Source organism: Mobula hypostoma, chromosome 3 (assembly GCF_963921235.1).
Source record: "Mobula hypostoma chromosome 3, sMobHyp1.1, whole genome shotgun sequence".
NCBI lineage: Eukaryota > Metazoa > Chordata > Chondrichthyes > Myliobatiformes > Myliobatidae > Mobula > Mobula hypostoma.
This window is the reverse complement of record NC_086099.1, coordinates 128,225,245-128,241,143: the sequence shown is the minus strand read 5'-3', so window position 1 is coordinate 128,241,143 and position 15,899 is coordinate 128,225,245. Positions and strand designations below refer to the sequence as shown.

Below are 15,899 nucleotides of genomic sequence, written 5' to 3'. Positions count from 1 at the left end.
TCCTTGACAAAGTATTCAGCCGCCACAACTAATTTCACATTTTACTGTGTCATTTCCTAAAATTGAAATATATCAAAGTAGGATTTTTTGAGCTAATTTACAAAACATTGTGCATCGTGTCAAATCAAAAGAAAATTACAAACCCTGTCAGCAATTTACTAAACATTAAGGAACAAAATTGTGATGATGAATAAGTATTCATCTTCTTTGTAATTACTACTTTTTAATAATAGAGAAGTTGGGGAAGGGTATGAGACAATCTCAAATGCAGTTGAACATACTTTGGAGCTCAGTGCAGTTCACCATGGAAAAAGTGGAAAAATATATGAAACCGCAGCTACACTGCCAATTTCAGGCCACCCCTCTAAACTTAACCGCCAGAGAAGAGTGGCACTTGTAAGAGAGGCTACTGTGACACCAACAGACATCAACTTTCAGTGAACTGCAGAAATCAGTGGTTGCAACTGAAGATGAAGTTCATGGGCCCACAATCTCAAAGGCCTTGCACAAAAAGGGTATTTATGAAAGAGTGGCAAGGAAGAAGCCTTGGCTTTGAAAAAACACATATCCTTTGGAAAGCATCACTTAGAAGATACTGTAAAGATGTGGAAGGAGGTTTTGTGGTTGGATGTGACTAAAGTGGAACTCTTCGGCCTCAACAGTAAACGGTACAGGTGGCGTAAATTTAATACTATGCATCAACCAGCTAACACCATCTATTCTGTGAAGTATGATGAAGTGCTATGGAAATGCTTTAAGTAGCAGAGACCGGAAACTGGTCATGATTGATGGGCAGATGAATCCTGCTAAAGAGAGATTCTGGATAAAAATCTGCTAGCCTTTGCCAGTAAGCTTAAACTGGTTCATCTTTCAACATTACTTCGGCCCAAAGCATACTGCTGGAAAAACCGTGGAGTGCTTCAAATGAAGAAAGTTGATGTCCTTGAGTGGCTCAGTCAGAGCCCTGACTTTAACCCAATCGAATGTTTCTAGCAAGACCTCAAGATTGCTGTCTACCACTGCTTCCCAACTAACTTGGCACAGTTTAAGCAATTTTGCAAAGAGGAATGGGCAAATCTTGCTCCATCACAATGTGCAAAACTAATAGAAACTTGTCCAAAAGACTGCTGACTGTAATAGTTGTCAGGTGGTTCAGCTAAGTACTGAGCAAAGGGGGATGAATACTTTTTTGAACTGCTGACATTTCAGTTTTTGAATTTTTTATTTCATGCTTATCAATTTTCCTTGTTTTCTTGGGCTCTACACTGGAAAAGTGAAGCATATGATTCACAAATAAAAACTCAGTTAAAATGATCAAAATTTTTGGTTGTAATGCTCATCTATGTGAACAAATGGTTAGGGGCTGAATACTTTACAATGCACTGTAGATCTGTCAATTTATGTTACTGTGATGTGGTTAATATTAATTTCTGATTGTTAATACTTCACAGTTGCAGCTCTTCTGGTAGAGCTCACGGAACAGAGAAAGGGATCTCAGTCTTTCGAACAGATCAGGTCAAAGTGAAACAAGAGCCAGGTACTGAGGATGATGTGTGTAGTTTCACTGGTGCTTCTGTAAAACATGAGCATTTGGAAGATGGACGGAGAAGCGCTTGCATGGTAAACATTAAATGATTATAATATAATCAAAATCTTACCTTTTTATAGTGAAAAGAATTTGCTTGATAATTAGGATGAAGGTTAAGGCAGCAGCATTAAGTAAGTTGGCAATGTTGAGAAATCATTAACTTTGAGAATTCGACTGAAAAAAATTATAATATTAAATAAAAAGTTCTGGTTTGCTGTTGGCTTTTCCAGAGTACCAAAACTATTTTTGTATTTTCATATATTACATTAGTGGGGTTGTATTATAGACCACCCAATAGTCAGCGAGAATTGGAGGAGCAAATCTGCAGAGAGATAGCAGGCAACTGCAGGAAACATAAAGTTGTGGTGGTAGGGGATTTTAATTTTCCGCATATTGATTGGGACTCCCATACTGTTAGGGGTCTAGATGGTTTAGAGTTTGTAAAATGTGTTCAGGAAAGTTTTCTAAATCAATATATAGAGGTACCAACTAGAGGGGATGCAATTTTGGATCTCCTGTTAGGAAATGAGTTAGGACAAGTGACGGAAGTGTGTGTAGGGGTGCACTTTGGTTCCAGTGATCATGACACCATTAGTTTCAACTTGATCATGGACAAGGATAGATCTGGTCCTCGGGTTGAGGTTCTGAACTCGAAGAAGGCCAAATTTGAAGAAGTGAGAAAGGATCTAAAAAGCGTGGATTGGGACAGGTTGTTCTCTGGCAAGGATGTGATCGGTAAGTGGGAAGCCTTCAAAGGAGAAATTTTGAGAGTGCAGAGCTCGTATGTTCCTGTCAGGATTAAAGGCAAAGTGAATAGGAATAAGGAACCTTGGATCTCAAGGGTTATTGCAACTCTGATAAAGAAGAAGAGAGAGTTGTATGACATGTATAGGAAACGGAGTAAATAAGATGCTTGAGTATAAAAAGTGCAAGAAAATACTTAAGAAGGAAATCAGGAGGGCTAAAAGAAGACATGAGGTTGCCTTGGCAGTCAAAGTGAAGGATACTCCAAAGAGCTTTTACAGGTATATTAAGAGTAAAAGGATTGTAAGGGATAAAATTGGTCCTCTTGAAGGTCAGAGTGGTCGGCTATGTGCGGAACCAAAAGAAATGGGGGAGATCTCAGATGGGTTTTTTGCGTCTGTAGTGAGATCATGAAAACTACAGATTGAAAAGGAGGAGGTGCTTGCTATCTTGAGGCTAATTAAAGTGGATAAATCCCCAGGACCTGACAGGGTACTCCCTTGGACCTTGAAGGAGACTAGTGTTGAAATTGCAGGGGCCCTGGCAGATATATTTAAAATGTCGGTGTCTACGGGTGAGATGCCAGAGGATTGGAGAATGGCTGATGTTGTTCTGTTGTTTAAAAAAGGATCAAAAAGTAATCCGGGAAATTGTAGGCCGGTAAGTTTGATGTCGGTAGTGGGTAAGTTATTGGAGGGAGTACTAAGAGACAGAATCTATAAGCATTTGGATAGACAGGGACTTATTAGGGAGAGTCAACATGGCTTTGTGCGTGGTAGTCTCTATTGGAGTTTTTCGAGGAGGTTACCAGGAAAGTGGATGAAGGGAAGGCAATGGATGTTGTCTACATGGACTTCAGTAAGGTCTTGCATGGGAGGTTAGTTAGGAAAATTCAGTTGCTAGGTATACATGGAGAGGTGGTAAATTGGATTAGATATTGGCTCAATGGAAGAAGCCAAAGAGTAGTAGTAGAGAATTGCTTCTCAGAGTGGAGGCCTGTGTCTAGTGGTGTGCCACAGGGATCAGTGCTGGGTCCATTGTTACTTGTCATCTATATCAATGATCTGGATGATAATGTGGTAAATTGGATCAGCAAATTTGCTGATGATACAAAGATTGGAGGTGTAGTGGACAGTGAGGAAGGTTTTCAAAGCTTGCAGAGGGACTTGGACCAGCTGGAAAAATGGGCTGAAAAATGGCAGATGGAGTTTAATACTGACAAGTGTGAGTTATTGCATGTTGGAAGGACAAACCAAGGTAGAACATACAGGGTTAATGGTAAGGCACTGAGGAGTGCAGTAGAACAGAGGGATCTGGGAATACAGTTACAAAATTCCCTAAAAGTGGCGTCACAGGTAGATAGGGTCGTAAAGAGAGCTTTTGGCACATTGGCCTTTATTAATCAAAGTATTGAGTTTAAGAGCTGGAATGTTATGATGAGGTTGTATAAGGCATTGGTGAGGCCGAATCTCGAGTATTGTGTACAGTTTTGGTCACCAAATTACAGGAAGGATATTGATAAAGTTGAAGGAGTGCAGAGAAGGTTTACAAGGATGTTGCCGGGACTTGAGAAACTCAGTTACGGAGAAAGGTTGAATAGGTTAGGACTTTATTCCCTGGAGCGTAGAAGAATGAGGGGAGATTTGATAGAGGTATATAAAATTATGATGGGTATAGATAGAGTGAATACAAGCAGGCTTTTTCCACTGAGGCAAGGGGAGAAAAAAACCGGAGGACATGGGTTAAGGGTGAGGGGGGAAAAGTTTAAAGGGAACATTAGGCGGGGCTTCTTCACACAGAGAGTGGTGGGAGTGTGGAATGAGCTGCCAGACGAGGTGGTAAATGCGGGTTCTTTTTTAACATTTAAGAATAAATTGGACAGATACATAGATGGGAGATGTATGGAGGGATATGGTCCCTGTGCAGGTCAGTGGAATACAGGGAATGGTCATCTGTTGTGCACGACGGCTTTCTTATCTCATGAAAGCTTTGACTCCATTGGGAGGGATTGTGGACTATCCTCAGCTTTGTCTTCAGCTTGTGGCAGTCATTGTATTAACCAACAGTGTTCTGCAGAACCAAACTCTGTAAAGGTCAATGTCATTGTCCCCAATCCTCTCAGTCTTTCTCACCATCTTAGTCATGGTCATACAGCAGGCCCTCTTTGCATGTTGGTATTAATTCTTCTTGCTTCATTACGATCATATTCTTCTATGCCTTGCCGATTTTTAAAGTTTCTAAGTGCATCAGATTCAACTACCATCTCTTGTAATGCATTCCAGATATTAAATATGCTTCACCTCTCGAATCCCCTTTAAAAATTTCCATCTCTCACCTTAAATTGTGCCCCCCTTTTTGTTACCCGTTCCGTGGGGAAAAGATTTTTACTTTCTGTCTCTGCCTCAATAATATGCCTGAGCCTCATTTTGAGAAAACAAGCCCAAGCTATCGAACTTCTACCAATAACCAAAGTTCTCTTATTCAGACAGTATCCTGGTGAATCTCTTCTGTGCTCTCCCCAATGCCATCACATCCTTCTATTGCGAAGTGACCTGAAGTCTGCACAATACTCTCAAGCGTGGCTGAACCAGAGTTAGGATATAGCATCATGTATGTTATCTGTATGAAGCCAGTGTTGCCATTGCCATCCTATCGGCTTGGTTGCCACTTTAGGGAACAATAGATTTGGACTCTTACTTAGTATATTATCATTTACAGTATTTGTTCTACCCCAAGTGGAATTATCAAAATAGATGTATCTTCAAACAAACTTCCTTGGGGGAGTGAAGCTAATCTTCAGAATTAGTGACAGGCTATGGCAATTACACTGCAGAAGCAGTCACTAAACCACAGTGGTCAATATCCTTATGCAGATGATGCTTGAACTTGTGCACACTTAGAGGCTGAGCTCTAAGGTATAATTGACTTAAAGCATACAAGAAGTTGTATGCCCTAGCCCTACTAACCTGCCTTCACTGCACCACACTTGCCTCCAATAATGATTCTTAAATAAGGCCTTAGGAAATGGGAATCACATTTCATACCTTGAGGTGTGTTTTAGCAATGGTAGATGTAATGAAATTCGGCACCACATTCAGTTCACCATTGTTTAATTGAGGAGAAAAAAGGGTATATGAAAATTAGAAAATCCTCAAATATGTCACAAAACTCATAGTCCACTAGGCAGCAATGATCCCTACCCTCTGATGTGCTTCTGAGACATGGGCCATCTCAAGGCATTGGAAAAAAAAATGCCACAGTTTACTGGAAGCAAATGAAATTCAGTGTCCTCTCCAGGCATTCAGTCGCTAATTACTGTTGATCTGTTGAATTGATCCTGTTCTTCACATACCCAACAACAGACTCTCAAAACAGCTGATCTATTTTAAGCTCATTTATGGGGGGAGATTAGCAGATATACAGAGAAAAATATTCAATGTTCAGCATCCCCACTTTCTCACTGATTCAGAACCTCTGGCCCATGACAGCTGAAAGAGGGAGATTGTTAAGAATCTTGAGGTCATGCATCGGAGATACACTGAAGTCTTATGTAGGCAACAGATCTCTAACTAACCATGAGCCTGTCCTGTCAGCTACCTCCCTGCATCTTCTGTGGAAGAGTATGGTCTTGCATTGGTTTCATTACCCACAAAAAAAGAAATTGGAAGCCAGTTGTTGTTAATTCTGAGGGACTGTCTAAGAAGTAAGAAGCAACTGGAAATTGACATAAAGGGTTAGGTTACTCAAGGAAGAGGGTAATTGTTGAATTTGATAGCCTACTGCGTAGAATTTTGCTGGAAATTTTACTTCTGTAGAAGAGTTATTGAGTGCCTGGAATTTTTCTCAGGCAGCTGGATGTATTCTGATATATAATAGCAAACTTACTGTCTCACTTGCACTGCATTTATTCATAAGCACATACACAATGCATGAATATTACTGGGATTCCTTTTGTCACATGTCTCCCTGATTCAGTTTTGGTGAAAAATAGACAACCAACAAATTGACTACTTAGGTTTTTTGAATAAGACTTGTCCCTTTTTTAAAAAATACAAAAGTAGATGAATGTAAGACAGTAATCTAATCCGGTTTGGGTGTGTGCAACATTTTTGGGATTACATTTTATCATTTAAAGTACTTTGTAACTAATTCAACAGCTTGGGTACATGATGCAGAACTATATTTATTCATTTTCACTTTGACAGCCCTCTGCCAAAAGTATTTAAATTTTCCAAGCAAAACAATGTATTGTAGGTTCCCGATCTGTGTGAAAGATATAAATTTCCACTGAAACAGATGGATTTAAAGTGAAAAATAGAAGAACTGTGGCCTTGAATGGTGACTTTAAACTATGAATGATACTTTGTGCTTGTTCTTTCTTTTCAGGGACAGTTTAAAGCTATTTTGAGTAAACTGTTGAGTGTGTTTCACATGATACTTTAAATAAAAGTGTTTTAAGAATCTAAGTATTTTGTCTTGAAGAAACCCAGCAGAAGTTTAACTTTTGCAAATAAACCAAAAGACATCATACTTGCCCCTCGCCAACAGTTCTGTAAATAAGCTACTACCACTGGCTTTTCAGTTCTTAATTCAGTTTATCTCTAATTTATATTCATGGGTGGAATGCAGACATTGGATATGAGTTGGATGTTAGATGCCAGCACATCTGACCCTTGTACTGCTGTTGAGACTTGAACATTGCGGAATAGGTTCAGATACCCATGGTACAACAAGCTGTCAAGAAGGTCATTGGGGTGATGCTAAGGTGACATCTAATTGTATGTCTCCGGAGAGGCCTGGTCACTGCACACAACTTGCTCTGCTTTGCTGGATGATTCTTGAATATGGTCAGTTTAGCTGTATATTCAAATTTACTGTCTTATTTACATCGCAGGTGTTCATACACTTTAGTACTATATTTGCGACTATCTTAAAGATAGTAAGTTATTTTCAAAACCTTGGATATAACTGTTTATCAAATCTTGTTGAATTTTTTAAATTTAAGAAAGATTACTTGTTAATTTTCCCATCATAAACTTTTGACCAAAGAGACCAAGCGCTTCCCCCAAGAAGGGGATTCAGAAGTGTTAGATAGATACATTATAGATCCCAAAGGAAATTACAATGTCACAATAGCATTACAAGTACACAGATATACAAATATTAGAAGAGAAGTAAGAAAGAATAAAAAAAAATTACTTCAAACAGTCTAACAGGAGGGGGGTCATCACTTCCCCAGGTAGAAGTTGACTCATTATAGAACCTAATGGCTGAGGGTAAGAATGACCACGTATAGCCGCTCTTTGGAACAGCGATGTTGTCTTTGTCTATTACTATAAGTTCTTTGTTCAGCCAAGGTGGCATGCAGGAGAGTGAGAAACATTGTCCAGAATTGCTAGAATTTTCCATAGGGTCCTTTGTCTACAACATCCTCCAGGGTGTCCAGTTTGACTTCTATAACAGAGCCAGCCTTTCTAATCAGTTTATTGAGCTTATTTGCATCACCTCTGTTGATACTACACCACCGCATAGAAGATTGAACTGGCAACAACAGACTGGTAGAACATGTGAAGAAGAGGCTTGCATACTCCATAGGACCTCAGTCTCCTTAGGAAGTAGAAGTGACTGACCCTTCTTGTACACAGCCGCTGGTGCTCCACTAAAGTCTCATCCAGGTGCACCCTTAGGTACTTGTACGTCCTCACAATCAACAGTAACGGAGCAGTGCAGGCTTAGTCTCCCTAAAGTTCATCACCATTTCCTTTGTCTTACTAATGTTCAGCTGTAGATGATTCAGCTTGCACCATTTGACAAAGTCCTCCACTAGGGACCTGGATTCATCCTCCTTTCCTCCGCTTATACACCCAACTATTGCTGAGTCGTTAGAGAATTTCTGTAGATGACGTGTCTGAGGTATACAGGGTAAACAAGAAGGGAGCCAATACTGTCCCCTGTGGGGCTGTAGTGCTGCTTATAACCATGCCTGACACTGTCAGAGTTGGGGCTTCTCAAGAATGGCGAATGAAGTCCTGGAATCAGGTTCATTTCCTTCATTCTCGTGGAATGTGTGAAGCCTTTATAACTCAGCTTGGGCATGAGATATAGAATATATTTTGACATAAAGGTTTTATAGCATTTGATTAAGGACTAACCCATGTACAAACTTCATTCAAATTTAGATGAGCAGTCCTGAAAGCAGTTTGACACCACCTCTTTCCAACAACCTGCATTCCGAGAGTGAGACTGATATAGAAGGGCTTCGAAACATTGAAAACCACGTTAAGGTAGAGGCTTCAGACAGGACTGGAAGCTGCAGACAATTGGGTAATACCTTTAATGGAAAGTCTCCGATCCGCAACTTTACACATCGTTCACCACGTGTTGGAGGTGACAACAACAACAATAAAGAGGAAGACCCCAATGAAGATTGGTGTGCAGTGTGTCAGAATGGAGGAGATTTGTTGTGTTGTGATAAGTGTCCAAAGGTCTTCCATCTAGCTTGTCATGTACCTACGCTTCTCAACTTTCCCAGGTGAGTCTGAGTCAATCAATTCTTCCTATTATAGCAAATAGTCGTTCAAGGTTGATTTTTTTTCAGGTTGTACAATTGAATATCCTTAAAGAATAAGGTAAATATTGAATCTTCAAAGTATATTGTAGGCAGTTGATCTGCTTATTTTACAGTTACATTGAAGATTTTATACATGTCTTGTCAGTGTGCTGTGGCAGTATTTATGAGCATAGGCAGGCTTGGCTCAATCCTTAATAAATTCATGCCATTGATAATTCTCATGACAAATATGTTTTGTTTGAACATGATGTGAAGCTGGAGAGCAACATTCTATGGTAGCGTACAAGTTGCAAATGTTGCTATCATAGAAGAATCACCAAATGTGGATGCAGGATCTGAATCAGATCGGCCTTATTGCTAGATTCCCCTGAACCTGAGAAACGGATCACTTATGTCAGAAACAACAGATTATCACATGGAAGTTGGATGGCTTGTTGCTACTTTCTCTTTTCTGATGCACCTTTTTTGGAAAAAAAAACTTATAGGATGTTCTAAGATGTTGTGGGTATAGTGGATATTAGTGAATTGTAAATGTTTCGAAGTCTCGGGCAGAAGATGCATTCAGGAATTCGAAGTCTGCAAAAAAAAAATTGCATTTGTTTCATGCTAGGTGCAAACATCCCAAATCAATGTGGTATTTGATCCATAAAGCTGGGTGTTTGAAGGTCACATTGATGGCTGAAAAATGCAGTTCTTTGGTGTTCGTACAAACCTAGTTTTATTCCATGCGATCTTTTTCACACCTTGGAAACCATTCGGATATTAACCTGTCTGAAGTTAAATGAGCACCAGATGAAGTACACTGATTGCAAAGCTTGTGCTCCCACATTTAATGCGCACCTGTTTCTCTCTGATTCAGATATCATTAACTGAATAACTTCCTATCAAACTTCATAAATATACAAACTTTGCCATTGCTCATGACATTTGTTAATTTACTACAGGAAAGCATGCACTTATTCTCAAAATGTTAAAATATTTACTTAAGCTAGTGTTCAAAATGTTTCTCCATTTTTATACAGACTCTGCTAATTATTGAACTGGTAGGTAACTGACCGAAGAGCAGGAGTTTCCAGCCATTTTTTAATGCCATAGACCCCTACATTAAGAGGGGCTTGTGGACCTCGGGTAGAGAACCCCTGCTGTAGACCAATATGAGCATTGGCTTACTTGCCTACGTTTTTTTGTAGGCATAAGGCTACTGTGTATACTATATGTTTCTAGTGCTTTTACAAACTGCAGAATTGTTTTTTTTTAAATACAGGGGTAAGATAGCATGATGAAACAGCAAATAGAGCTGCTACCCCTTATCTCCACTGACCTGGGTTCAATCCTACCTTCAGCGCTGTGTGTATAGAGTGTGCATTTTCTTTCTGTGACCATGTTTCCTCACGTGTCCCTGAAAGATGTGGATTGATAGGTTAATTGGCCTCTGTAAATCGGTCCTAGTGTGGAGATTGAATGGTAGAATCAAGTTGGGGAGGGAGTAGTTGCTGGGAATGTAGGAAATAGGGTTAAACTGTTGTTATACATGATGTGCAGCAGTGTTACCTTTCTATAGTGTAAGGAGATTTGGGTGTTAAATCAGGTGGAAATATGAAGAAAATTTAGCAAAATGTGGGTAAAACAAAGTAAAATCAGATTTCAACTTTTTTCTTTTGTAAATATCAGAAGAGCAAACAGAATGGAAAGCATGCAGTACATGCCTTCATGAAAACAAACTAGAAACACAGTGCTTTAAAACCAGAGAGAAATAAAAGTAATTTTACTGAATGACATGGCACCTTTATGATCAAAGGCTCCTAATTTTGATCCCATTGACAAGTTAGGCTGTTTAGTGAGATGGAAGATACAGTAGTAATAACCAATAAATTGATCTTGCTAATTGATGCCATTTTTTTTTCCTTTATTAAGCGGGGAGTGGATCTGCACATTTTGTCGTGACCTGTCAAAACCAGAAGTAGAGTATGATTGTGACAATTTGCATCACATTAAGAAGGGAAAATCTGGCCCAAGCTTGTCCCCAGTTGACCAAAGGGTGAGTTCCAATTAATTATGAAGTCTTTCTGTTTCTTCTGCTTCTACCTTTCTGTACCCAGGGCTTGTTGCAGCAAAATTGTGATGAGTGGACGAAGATTTCTGGAGGTGGGATTAACTTTGATCATTAAGTATTTTTTTCCCCTCAAGGAACCTGATATCATGTGATTGGTAACTAAATGAAGACCACCAGGATCATGAGTAGACAATTAGGCAGATAACAATTGCCTTTGGAGAAGAGAGGGCACTTAAGGTATAATATCACAGAAGTGGCATGAGAATCTGGGCTGTTTAGGGAATACATTGTAGATGGAACTTGAACCTCATTGTTTATAAATTATATAAAATTATATCATATGGAAAGCAAGTCTTAATGGCTTTTTAGTTCATACTCTGGAAGACAAGTAAATTGGCCAGCTAATTGATTTGGAAATTTTGTTCCACCCAGATCTCTACCCTATGTTATCTCAGTCTGTTAAATGGGATTTTAAGGACACTAATAGATACAGAGAAAGAATGGGACAAGTGGAATTGTGAGAAAAAGGTACAGTTGTGCAGCAAGTAAAACCACTGCCTCATAGTGTCAGTAATTTGGGTTCTATTCTCACATCTAGTGCTGTATGTGTGGAATTTGCACATTCTCCCTTTGACCCCCTGGGTGCTCCAGTTTATTGCCATATCTCAAGATATGTGGGTTGCTAGATTGTTTTACCATTAAGTTGCCCCTTAGTGTGTAGAGGAGTGGGGGAGAGTTCATGAAACGCAGGGAGGGTGAGATTAATGTAGAATTAGGATTGCTGTGGTTGATGGTCAATGCAGACTTGACGGGTATGTTGTATCTCTCTTGACTCTGTTACTCATGATTTCACTGGCAGAACATGCTCAGGGAACCTAGCGTATTAGTCCTTGTGTTTCAGTTTGTTTCTCAAATTTACCATTGAAATGGGCAGTAACAGCTTGTAATATTTATTAAATTCAATTGCAATCTAAGTCTGCAATTACTGTAATATGGTATTGCATGGTGCACAGACCAATACAAAACCAGATTTTTATTGCTTCAATACCGCTTTCCCCTTGTATTTTAGAAATCAGAACGCCTCTTGTTATATCTGTACTGTCATGAAATGAGCATTGCATTCCAAGAACCTGTTCCTTCATCTGTAAGTATATCTGTTTTGGAGCTTTACTCAGTTTCTGAAGTGTTTACACATTTTGGGACTCTTATGTTAAGTGTCACTTAGAGTCATCATTGTGCCACATCTGCATTTGAGATAAAAGCACGAGAAGTAAAGCAACAGAATATTTTGGAAACAACTTGAAAGGTTAGGGAGCATATGGAGAGAGTGGAACAGATTTTACATGATTTCTTGTTAGAATCTACATTACTTATTTGGAATAAATGTAATAACTACAATACTGTGCAAAAGTCTTTATATATAAACTAGACAATGGGGTGACCTGTTGAGGCACCCTTTGAGAGAAGGGTAGTGCAGCCTGATGTGACCAGAATGAACATAAGATTTTCCTGAATGCTATTGGTATCGCTTTTCTTTGGAAACTGAAGTAGAAAACCTCAGTTTATTAAAGAAGAACGATGCGTAGCAAACCAATATAGCTGCTCCTCATTTAACGAAGGACACTTGTGATGGCATCATTTCTGGTTTATCTGCCACCCTTGTGCCTCTGGTTGTCATTCTGGAGACGTGCAGTCCTTTCATCCCCCATCTCCATCTCTTCTGCCATTTGTTTGTCTCTGATCCTAGAGATGTGCATGCCTCTCCTCCTCTGTCTCTTCTTCTCTCATCCTTTTTTGTCCTAACTCTTTGATCCTGGAGTCGTGTGGCCCTGGCCTCATCCGATTCTTGTTCTCTCTCTCTCTCCTTGCTGCTTCCCAACAACGTTTGGCATCATCTCTTGACGATAATGTCCACCTTCCCTTTCCACGCGGCATAATTAGGCTGACTTTTTTTTTACCCTAATGCTGGATAGAAGTTACGAAGCAGTAACACCAAAGGATGCTGATTATTCTTGATGATGTGGTTGGCGCTCTCCTAAATGGATGTGATATAGTCACCGCTGTCTTTTGACTGCAGCAAAGGGTCTTATGGGTGTCTCAAAGTATGTCATTACAATAAGATTTAATTATCTCTTATTGATAGGTGGCAGTTAGATCTGTCCCAATCCTGCACATGCTGATGGTAGGGATTAGCAGAATGTGACCCTGTGAAATAGAGCTGCCCTGCCCTTTTGCTCCGGTGGGTGTTGCTGCTGAGACTGGCTGTGCGTATGTGTCAGGCTGTCGCGTCCCGATTTCCATGATGGCCAATCGGGTCTCGGGTTAAAAGGGAGCCTGTTTATTTTGGCGAAAGAGCAAGTTTATATGAATATATAACCCTGAATTTTGCCTGCATTCTGTAAGTTAGTGCATTTTAATTTGATTTAGCCAAAAAAAAGTGCCGCTGTAATGCACCGTTTGCGCTAATTGGAGGTCACAAACAGACAAACAGGCAGACAGAGCATGCGAGTTTTAGTAGTATATAGATAGATATGGACATATAGATAGCAAGGGTGCCTAAAACCTTTGCACAGCAATATAGTTATTTCATGTATTGAGTTGTACTGTGGCTGCAAAAAAAAATTCATAACATGTGACTGATAAACCTGATTCTGATATGGCTCTTTATTTGTGGACTGAGAGTAGGAATGGGGTAAGGAGAGGGGAATCATGGTTGAAAAAGGAGAAAGAGAGAGGGAATAGAGCGGGAAGCACCAGAGCTACATTCTGTAATGATCTATAAACCAGTCATTTGGAATCAAATGTCTTTGTCAGGCATCTTGGGGTTGTGTGTCTGCACCTGCACCACCAACTGCTCCTGGCACTCAATCTCTGCCACCTGTCCCACACCCCTCCTGTGGTTTTCCATTCTTGCCAATTCCAACATTCTTTGCTCCTGCCAGATTTACAAACTTGCTCTCCACTCCATGTTGACAAATACAGTACTGTGCAAAAGTCTTAAGCACCCTAGCTATATACAGTGCTTATAAAAGGTATTTACTCCCCACCCCAGAAGATTTCGTGTTTTATTGCTTTACAATATTGAATCACAGTGGATTTAATTTGGCTTTTTTTTTGATACTTACCAACAAAAAAAGACTCGTCAAAGTGAAAACAAACTTCTACAAATTAATCTGAATTAAATACAAATATAAAATATCTGATTGCATAACTGTTCACCCCTTTCAAGTTAGTATTTAGTAGATGCACCTTTAGCGGCAATTACAGCCTTGAGTCTGTGTGGATAGGCTCTTATCAGCTTGCACATCTGGACACTGCAATTTTTCCCCATTCTTCACAGAACTGCTCAAACTGTCAGAATGCATAGAGATCGTGAGTGAACAGCCTTTTTCAAGTCCAGCCACAAATTCTCAATTAGATTGATGTCTGGACTCTGACTTAGCCGCTCCAGGACATTAACTTTGTTGTTTTCAAGCCACTCCTGTGTCACTTTGGCTTTATGCTTGAGCTCAGTGTCTTGCTGGAAAATAAATTTTCTCCCAAGTAGCATTTCTCTTGCAGAGACTGCATCAGGCTTTCCTCCAGGATTTCCTTGTATTTTGCTGCATTCATTTTACCCTCTACCCTCACAAGCCTTCCAGGGCCTGCTGCAGTGAAACATCCCCACAGCATGATGCAGCCACCACCATGCCTCATGGTACGGATTGTGTGTTTTTGATGTGCGGTGTTTGGCTTATGCAAAACATAGCATTTAGTCTGGCCAAATAGTTCAATTTTGGTTTCATTAGCCCATGAGATCTTCTTCCAACTGACTTCAGAGTCTCCCACATGCCTTCTAGCAAACTGTAGCCAAGATTTCATGTGAGTTTTTTTTTTCAACAGTGGCTTTCTCTTTGCCACTCTCCCATAAAGCTGCGACTGATGGAAGCACCCAGGCAATAGTTGTATGTGCAGTCTCTCCCATCTCAGCCACTGAAGCTTGTAACTCCTCCAGAGTTGTCGTAGGTCTCTTGGTGCCCTCCCTCACTAGTCCCCTTCTTGCACATTCACTCAGTTTTTGAGGACGGCCTGCTCTAGGCAGATTTACAGCTGTGCCATATTCTTTCCATTTCTTGATGATTGACTTAACTGTACTCCAAGGAATATTCAGTGACTTGGAAAATTGTATCTATCTCTTGACTTGTGCTTTTCAATAACCTTTTCGCAAAGCTACTTGGAGTGTTCTTTTGCCTTCATGACATATTGTTGCTGACTCACCAGCAGTTGAACCTTCCAGATACAGGTGTATTTTTACTACAGTCAGTTGAAACACCTTGACTGCATACAGGTCTCCAAAAACAGATCCCCATTTAACTAATTATGTAACATCTAAAACCAATTGGCTGCACCAGTGTTTAATATTAAAGGAGTGAATACTTATATGATCAATTACCTTATATTTTATTGTCGCCAAACAATTGGTATTAGAACGTACAATCATCGCAGCGATATTTGATTCTGCGCTTCACACTCCCTGGATTACAAATATTAAATATTTACAATAGTTAAAATTAGTAAATATTAAAAATTTAAATTATAAATCATGAACAGAAATATTAAATATAAGTATTTGTAATTATTTTAATTCACTTTGAGATCTGCTTTCACTTTGAAAAAGAGTCTTTTTCTATTGATCAGTGTCAAAAAACCAAATTAAATTCACTGTCATTCATTGTTGTAAAACATGAAAACTTCCAAGGGGAGGGAGGTGGTTGAATACTTTTTGTAGGCACTGTATATGTGCCTAGCACTTTTGCACAGTATTGTACATTTCCTGGCAAATTTCCGCTTGTAAGCACATAGAAAATGACCACTGGAGGGTGAACATGAGGAAATCTGCAGATGCTGGAATTTCAAGCAACACACATAAAAGTTGCTGGTGAACACAGCAGGCCAGGCAGCAT

General features: G+C 39.7%; 1 protein-coding gene across 2 annotated transcripts in view; it reads left to right on the top strand.

The window, feature by feature from the left end:
- Positions 1–15,899, top strand: part of trim33 (tripartite motif containing 33) — a 220,895-nt gene that overhangs the window by 189,943 nt on the left and 15,053 nt on the right. For both annotated transcript variants that reach the window (XM_063043735.1, XM_063043734.1), the window contains exons 14-17: positions 1,452–1,620; positions 8,512–8,864; positions 10,818–10,941; positions 12,026–12,100. In XM_063043735.1, coding sequence (XP_062899805.1) covers positions 1,452–1,620; positions 8,512–8,864; positions 10,818–10,941; positions 12,026–12,100 — 721 coding nt within the window. The remainder of the gene's footprint in view (positions 1–1,451; positions 1,621–8,511; positions 8,865–10,817; positions 10,942–12,025; positions 12,101–15,899) is intronic.